The sequence below is a fragment of the Mastomys coucha genome, unplaced genomic scaffold, assembly GCF_008632895.1.
Source record: "Mastomys coucha isolate ucsf_1 unplaced genomic scaffold, UCSF_Mcou_1 pScaffold22, whole genome shotgun sequence".
Classification (NCBI taxonomy): domain Eukaryota; kingdom Metazoa; phylum Chordata; class Mammalia; order Rodentia; family Muridae; genus Mastomys; species Mastomys coucha.
Window position 1 is genome coordinate 132,209,144 of NW_022196905.1, and position 8,569 is coordinate 132,217,712.

At 44.2% G+C, this 8,569-nt stretch overlaps 1 protein-coding gene across 1 annotated transcript in view; it reads left to right on the forward strand.

The window, feature by feature from the left end:
• Positions 1-3,713, forward strand: part of Azgp1 (alpha-2-glycoprotein 1, zinc-binding) — a 7,273-nt gene extending 3,560 nt beyond the window's left edge. The window contains exons 3-4 of the mRNA XM_031342353.1: positions 1,045-1,320; positions 2,950-3,713. Of these exons, the coding sequence (XP_031198213.1) occupies positions 1,045-1,320; positions 2,950-3,275 (602 nt within the window). The 3' untranslated portion in view covers positions 3,276-3,713. The remainder of the gene's footprint in view (positions 1-1,044; positions 1,321-2,949) is intronic.
• Positions 3,714-8,569: the final 4,856 nt, after the last annotated feature.

The window sequence follows — 8,569 nt, forward strand, 5'->3', positions numbered from 1 at the left end:
ACTATATTTCATAGTTCAGTCAACAAAACAGGTGAGTGAACCAGGGAGAGATCTGGAATTTAAATCTAGACAGCTTAAAAGATTTTAGAGCCCGTGCCACCAACATCACTCAGGACAGAGTAAACATCCAGTGTTGTAATCAGACTGACCTGTGGTAGGTTGGTTACTTTGTGCAAGCCTCATTGTTCTTGGGCAGGGGGGTGAAGATCTTTAGAGATTTGGAGTAAACACCAAACAGGTTTGGAAAAAGGTGGCTTATCAGTAATTTCAGCATCCAGAAACTTGAAACAAGATTGCTCTGAGTTTGTGGTAGCTGGGCTACATAATGAGATCCAGGCCAGCCTGAGCTATAAAGTGTGACCCTGTCTCAAACATAAACAAAGAAATAAATAAATAAGATACTACCCACTGAAAGGAGGGAAATGACCCAGTTATGTATAGAGCAATGATTTGAATGGAATGTAGAACTGACAAGTAGGAATTCCGATAATCTATAAGAAATCACAAATAACTCCTACTTAACTTAGAAATAGAATCCAGTGTGTGTTCAATTCGTAAGAATTCACCATCCACTAAAACACAAAAGTTCACTAGATAAGATGATGTAAAAATGTTTCAAATCTGAGAGCTTACCTAGCGTGCAAGAGGTTTTGGGTTCAGTTCCCAGCACTGCATAAAACTGGGTACTGTGTCACATACCCATAATCCTAGCACTAGGGAGATGAAGACATGAGGGTCAGAAGTTCAAAGCCATCCTTCGTACCCAGAGTATCTGAAGCTATTACATAAGATCCTGTTAGAAATAGACTTGGAATCTATCCACAACTTATGAAATTCTCCAACTATAAAGAATGTGTTCCCTCTCAAGTGACTTGCAACACCCAGCCAAGTAGTTTCCTCCTCTTCTGTGTGCCTGGCTAGCAACCTGTTTGCCAAGATAAAGAATTGAGTGTTTAGATGTCCCAAGCATACGGGAATTGAAAGTCGCTCAGCTGGAGTTGGCATCCATCTGACTGACTCCCTGTGGGATCGGGGAGGCTTCAGGGTCTCACACCTTTCAGGGAATGTTTGGTTGTGAGATCACAAACAACAGAAGTAGTGGAGCAGTCTGGAGGTATGCCTACGATGGAGAGGATTTCATCGAATTCAACAAAGAAATCCCAGCCTGGATCCCCTTAGACCCAGCAGCTGCAAACACCAAGCTAAAGTGGGAGGCGGAAAAGGTCTACGTGCAGAGAGCCAAGGCATACCTAGAGGAGGAGTGTCCTGAAATGCTGAAGAGGTACCTGAGCTACAGTAGATCTCACCTGGACCGAACAGGTACACACTGCTTTTCTGATCTACTGCAAGTACTAAACTGAAAACCAAGGTCATCTCAGCACAGGGGACAATGGCAGGTTGCCCCATCAATCCCTATTAGTCCCTTCATCCTCCAAGTTTCATATACTAGGAGTCTTTCCTTTTGAACACATGACGTAGGAGCCAAAGGGACGTTCATCAAAAATTTAGGCCAGAAAAGCCAGGGGGATATCTCAATAGTAGAGCCCCTGCCTAGAATCCCCCAGGGAGGGGCTGGGGGGCGTGACTCAGCGGTAGAGCCCCAGACTAGAATCCCCCAAGGAGGGGCTGTGGGCGTGGCTCAGTGGTAGAGCCCCTGCCTAGAATCCCCCAGGGAGGGGCTGGGGGCATGGCTCAGCGGTAGAGCACTGTGGCATGTACAGGAGTCTGGATTCAATCCTCAGCACTTAAAAAAAAAAGTCAGGAACAAAACTGGCTCAATGGCAAGGTTCCCTAAGTAACGTCCACTCTGCAGCACATGCTGTAATCCAAGCCCTCAGAAAGCTGAGGCTAGAGGATTGTGATGAGTTCAAGGCCAGCCTACATGACAAGTACCAGGCAGCTAAACCCTGTCTCAGAAATCAGGTGGGAGGGACAAAAAATAAATAAATAAATAAACTGGGGCTTAGCTTCAGCTGGCCCTCAGTTTCCATAGTTCAGATTCCAAATTTCATAGTAGTTACTCAATAGAGTGAGGCCTTTTGAGGACAGAGCCAAGGAGCTAAGCTGATGTTCTGGTAGTAGGGAGCAGTGGGCTGAGCTATGAAGCATACTCAAGACACTCAAAATCTGGGCATAGTAGTAAATGCCAGCACTCAGGGGAGGGATATCACAAGTTCAAGGCCATCCTGGGCTATATAGTCTGTGTTTTGTTATCTGTGTGTACGTATGATGTTTGTATATTTGTATGTATGCATATATTTTGTCTGTATCCTGCCTTTATGTTTTGTTATCTGTGTGTATGTATGATGTATGTATGCATATATGTATGTATGTATGTTATGTATGTATCCTGTCTCTATGTTTTGTTATCTGTGTGTATGCATGTATGTATCCTATCTCTATGTTTTGTTACCTGTGTGTATTTATGATGTGTTATGTATGTGTGTATGTATATATCCTGTCTCTGTTTTAGTATTTGTGTACATGTATGATGTGTATATGTATGTATATATGTATGTATGAGGGTATATTTGTATGATGGTGCATGTATGGCAATTGGAAGACAACCTCAGCTATTGGTACTGACCTTCCACCTTGTTTAAGACACCAGGTTAGCCCACCAGCCAGCTTCCATGTATTTCCCTGTCTCTGGGAATAGAGACATACACAACTGCATAGAACTTTTACACTTGCTTTAGAGATTCACACTCAGATCACCATGTTTATGCAGCCAGCCCTTTACCCACTGAGCTAGCTCCCCAATCCTGTCTCAATCACTTGCCATTGGAGTAAGAGACATACGATATGACCCAACAGGGAAAGCCCTTCCTGAACTTCACAAAAGTCTCTTAGAGAAGTCAGACTAGATGGTCATCCAGAGGGTTAGGAATAGAAGAGGCATGGCAGGAAAAAGCCCATGTTAAGCTCTCTATGTGCACACCTTCACAGATCCTCCCACTGTGACCATCACCAGCCGTGTGGCCCCAGGAAGAAACAGAATATTCAGATGTCTGGCCTATGGCTTCTACCCACAAGGAATTAGTCTGCACTGGAACCGGGCCAGCAAGAAGCTGGCATCTGATCCAGAAAGAGGTGTTTTTCCCAATGGAAATGGCACTTACCTCTCCTGGGCGGAGGTGGAAGTCTCCCCACAGGACAGAGACCCCTTCTTCTGCCTCATAGAACACAAGGGGCTATCCCAATCTCTCTCAGTGCAGTGGGATGAGACAAGAAAAGTAAAGGCTGAAAATAATCTTGTAGCTCAGCCTCAGTAAGTTACCTCTCTGCCTGACATGAGAGAGTTGAACTTCAGAAGTCAATGTCACCAACAAGGTCTTCCAAGGGCCGCTATACAACAACCAGCAAGAATCCAAGGAAGAGGCATGGGCACAGAAGGCTTGAATGCCACACACTTGATGCCATGTTCACTCTCAACATCAAATCAATCACCTTGCCTTGTCCAACTCCTCCTTGATTAATCTGTAAACCCTCACAATTTCCCTCAAGCCTAGTACAGCCCAGAAAGGCATCTTAAACTCTCAGATGCTACAGAAGTGTGAGTTTATTTTATCATGTATCCTGCCCCCACACACTTGATTCATGTGAACATCTTCATATTCACTCAAAGATGTTGTCCTAGTTTCATTTCTGGAGCCGTGAGAAAATACCCCAAACAAAAGCAACTTCAAAAGAGAAGAGATTTGTCAGACCTATCTTTCCAGGTCTCTGTTGTATGACTCTAGTCCTGGGAAGATGAGAACACACATCTACTCACCTCAGCTAGGGAACCAACGGCAGGTCAAAGGATGGATACCACCAAAGTCCAGCTCAGTGAACTGAAATCTTGTGTCCCTTTTGTGTCCAAATAACTGCAGGACGTTTCTATGCCCCCTCTAGCCCAGTCTGTCTCCCAAATAGATGACACAGAGACCTGGTATTTTTATTAGCAAGCTACAAGCACTAAGCTAAGCAGGTTCTGAGCTATTTGAACCCCTAAGACTGCCTATTTCCCAGCCACATGGTCCTTTACCTTCAATCTGACTTTTGCCCTGGCGCAATCTGTCCACATGTATCCTCACGAAGACTCCCATAGTGACCTGCTGATGGCATCTTCTCATGGTCTCTCCATACCTTCTTCTACTCATGGTCTTTCTCTATTCTTGTCTCCTCTGGGACCTCCCTGAGGAAGTCCCACCCTATCTTTTCCACCCAGCCTATTTACTAACCAATCAAAGATGATGGAAAACAATTTTTACATAACACTGAGACCCGAGATGCTTGACCATGCCATCCTCAGGACTGCAACCAGACACCTGGACATAGAAATCAGGATCTGAATACCCAGTGCACAAAAGCATTTTGTTGGTATTATTTACATAAATATGGTATTATTTTTATTGGTATTATTTACATAAATATGGGTAAGGGGTTACATACAGGAGCAGAAATGACTCAAAGACAGTTTTATTACTGAAGTCCACCACCGCAGCATGAGTGACAGCTCATGAAAGTTGGATACCTGGAGCCCACTACATAACCTATAGGCAGCTCAGTAGACTGGATAGTGTCCACTTCAGTCATCTCAGCTAGTCTGATCCTGTCCTGGCAGCAAGGTTGGTCTATGATTCTTCCAGGAAGTTCAGCTAGCCTGAGACTGTCCCTAGGCAATCTTTATGGCTCATATTTGCTTGGAAAGGGTGGGGCCTAGTGGCTCTGATTGATTTCGGTGACTTCCTGGAGCTAGTGAGTTGTTTACTTCCTGAGATCTCCTGCAGAATGGAATACTTCACATATCCATAGACCAGCGGTTCCAAACCTATGGGTAGCAACTCCTTTAGGGGTCCAATGGCCCTTTCACATGGTTGCATATCAGATATCCTGCATATCAGGTATTTACATTATGATTCATAACAGTACCAAAATTAGTGATGAAGTAGCAACAAAAATAACTTATGATGGGGTCACTTCAGCATGAGAAACTATGCTGTAGTGGTCACAGCATTAACTGGTTGAAAACCACTGCCTTAGAACATCCTGTTGCTTCACCTCCTTTTAAACATTCTGTGTCTTAACAAGCTTCCCTCCAAGATGAAAGCTTGTAATCTTGAAAGAAATTACTAAACAGCACTTGCAGTCCATCACTGTGGAGAAGCCAACTCAGGAATTTGAAGCAACTCATCATATCCTCATCAACAAAGAGAAAAATGAATGCATGTGTGCCCAGAAGTGTTCAGTCCCCTCTCTACATTGATACAGTTCAGGATCTCCTGCCTAGGGGATAGTGTCACCCACAGAGGGCAGGTCTTCTCACCTCAGTTAACATATTGGAGATAATCTGCCACAGATATGCTCATAGGCCGATCTAATCTGGACAATTCCTCATTGCGACTCTTCCTAGGTGACTCTAGGTTGTATCAAACTGGCAATTAAAACTAGTTATCAGGGGGCTGGAGAGATGGCTCAGCAGTTAAGAGCACTGACTACTCTTCCAGAGGTCCTGAATTCAATTCCCAGCAACCACATGGTAACTTACAAACATCTGTAATGGGACCTGATGCCCTCTTCTGGTGTGTCTGAAGACGGCTATAGTGTATCATAAATAAAAGAAATAAATCGTTAAAAAAAAAACTAATCATCAAAGCTGTTGAGGTGGCTTAAAGTAAAGGTGCTTGCTGCCAAGCCTTATGACCTCTGTTCAATCCCCAGAACCCATATGGCAGAAGGAGGGAACCTGTACATGTATTCTCTCTCTCTCTCTCTCTCTCTCTCTCTCTCTCTCTCTCTCTCTCTCTCTCTCCTCCTCCTCCTCCTCCTCCTCCTCCTCCTCCTTTTTCCCTCTCTCTCCCTTCTTCCCTCCTTCTATCTCTCTGTGCTATCTCTCAATTTTATCTCATTATTTTTTTTAAAAACCTTTTTGAATTTCCTCATTTTTATTTTTATTTTGTGTGTACAATTATTTCACCTGCATCTTTGGCTGGGCACCATCATGCATCCCTGATGTCCACAGAGGTCAAAAGAAGGTATCAGATCTCATGGAATTTGAGTTAAGGATAGTTGTAAATCACTATGTGGATGCTGGAAACTGAACCCAGGTCCTCTGCAAGAGCAACAAGTGCCCTTAACCACTGAGCCATCTCTCCAGTCCACTCAAAAATAAATAAATAAACAAATAAAACAACAGCAACAATATTTTAAAAACCTTGGGCATCTTTGCCTTGGAGCATGACTTGGATCACTCAATGCCTTGAAAATGAATCAAGTTACTACAGCTGGTAGCCACAGATACGGCCATACCCCTGATGACTATGGCACTGAAGAAATCTGTTCATTCATGGAAGGCAATGCTCTATGAGTTCAAGGCCACACTGGTCTATACAGTGAATCCAGGTGAGCCAAGGCTACATAGTAAGACCCTGTCTCAAAAAGGAAAGAAAAAGAAAGAGAAAAAAGAGAAGAAATCTGCATGAACAAACATTTGTACTTCCTTTTCCTTTGCAATCTTTCACCTCTGCAAGACACCAGTCTCCACTTTCAGTCTTCCATACACCATTTTACAGCCTTAGGACACACACTGAGGAGGACTGAGTTCTCTTCAGAGCATACCCAGGCGTTTCCAAAATCAGGAAACAGGTTTTGATTTCTCTGAACTCCTTCCCAAGTCCATTTAAGCCTATTTTCTCAACTGAGTTACTAATTGCCATCCTTGAATAAACAAAGTTCAAAGGCGGAGCTAAACCTTCATGGATGTCTTGATTAAGTGTAACTTGCCTGTGCTGTGTTTTTCCATGTGTAGCAAGGGCTTCCTTCATAATCAAACATCGTAGCACTCACCCATACTCTCAGCATATAGAAGGTTGGTGTAGGAGGATCGCTGCAAGTTTGAAGTCAGACTGGATTATGGGTAGTAAGGTCTTGTCTCAAAAAAAAAAAAAAAAAAAAAGCGAGGCAGTGGTGGTGCATGCCTTTAATCCCAGCACTTGGGAGGCAGAGGCAGACAGACCTCAGAATTCAAGGCCAGCCTGATCTATAGAGTGAGTTCCAGGACAGCCAGAGCTATATAGAAAAACCCTGTCCTGAAAAAAACAAACAAACAAAAAAAAACAAAACAAACAAAACAAAAAACAAAAAAAAAGAAAGAAAGAAGCTTAAGGACCTGGATTGTCATCCTGGGCTGCTAGAGTACTTGTCTCATATGCAGAAAGCCTTGGGTTTCATCCAAGGACCCCACAAAATTGGGTATGCTAGTCACACCTGTAATAACAAGTGGAAGGTTCAGAAGTTCAAGGTCATCCTTGGTTACACATCAAGTGTGAGAACCACGTGGGCTACATGAGACATGAGAGGCAGGTGAAGGAGAGAGACGGAAACAGAGACGGAGGTAGAGACAGAGTCAGCATAAGCAAACTGGAACTGAGGCAGACTGAAATATGACATCCAGCGTTTTGACAGGTGAGATGTGAGGTGTGAGGGGTCCTGGCAGGTGAGCAGGGGCAGGACCTCAGGAGACTACGTTCTTAACAGATATCTTAGAGGAAGAGAGAGACACAGAGCCACTCAGAAGCCCGGATCAAACTTCCTGGAGGAGTCAAGTTTCACAGGAGGTGTGAAGTGTTAAGGCAGCGAAAGAGTTAAAATGTTGTTCCTAACCGGCTGCGGATGAGAGAGTTGAGAAGGGACAGTCGCACAAGTCTGGCCGGGTGGGGGAGGGGCAGGGGGTACAGATTGGGAACACTTGGAAGACAAAAGTGTCCCAAGAACCAGGTGTGTCACCTCCTGCTCTATTGTGCTAAGTACTACAAGCAAGACAAACATGCTGGTGGAAAACTATAGTCCCAAGACTTGGGGAACGGAGGCAAAAAGACTGGGGAGTTTAAGGGCAGGCAGCCAAAGGAAAAAGCAATTCCCACAAATTCTCTGCACAAAGATAGTTTCTGACTTAGAAGTTCAACTGCAGTTTCAGATTATTACCACTAGGTGGCAATATGGGCCCTGCCGTGGATTCCTAAAGATTAACAGGTTTCTAATAGGCTGTAAACATTTAAAATGTCTATCAGCGACTTCTTTTCTCTGTCGTTCTTTCAGCAAGTGCTTCTTTTAACTTAGGGCTTGCTGAGTTTAACTAGAGTCGATTGAGCATGAGTATGGACTTGTGTGACGAAACTACTCCTGAGGAGACCAAACATACATGTCTATTTACCCCAGATTGGGAACCCACAACAGATCCAAGTACAAACACCACCAATGTCCAACTTGGTGAACCAACGAGCTTTACTAGGGTTACTTAAAGGAATATGGGTGGGGGATTACTTACTGGAGCAGAAATGATTCAAAAACAGCTGCATCACCAAAGCCCGCAGGTGACAGCTCACAAAAGCTGGGGACCTGGAGCATACTGCCCAGCCGGCAGTATGCCCAGGTGCCTCATTGACATAAACCTCTTCCAGACAACTCGTCTCAGAGTCTTCTTTGCAGCTTTGCTATCCTGAGAATCGTTCTTGGAGCTTGGCTTCACTTCTCTGAAAGGGACTCTCAGCTTTGATTGCTTGCTCTGGCAAACGGGGGGCGGGGC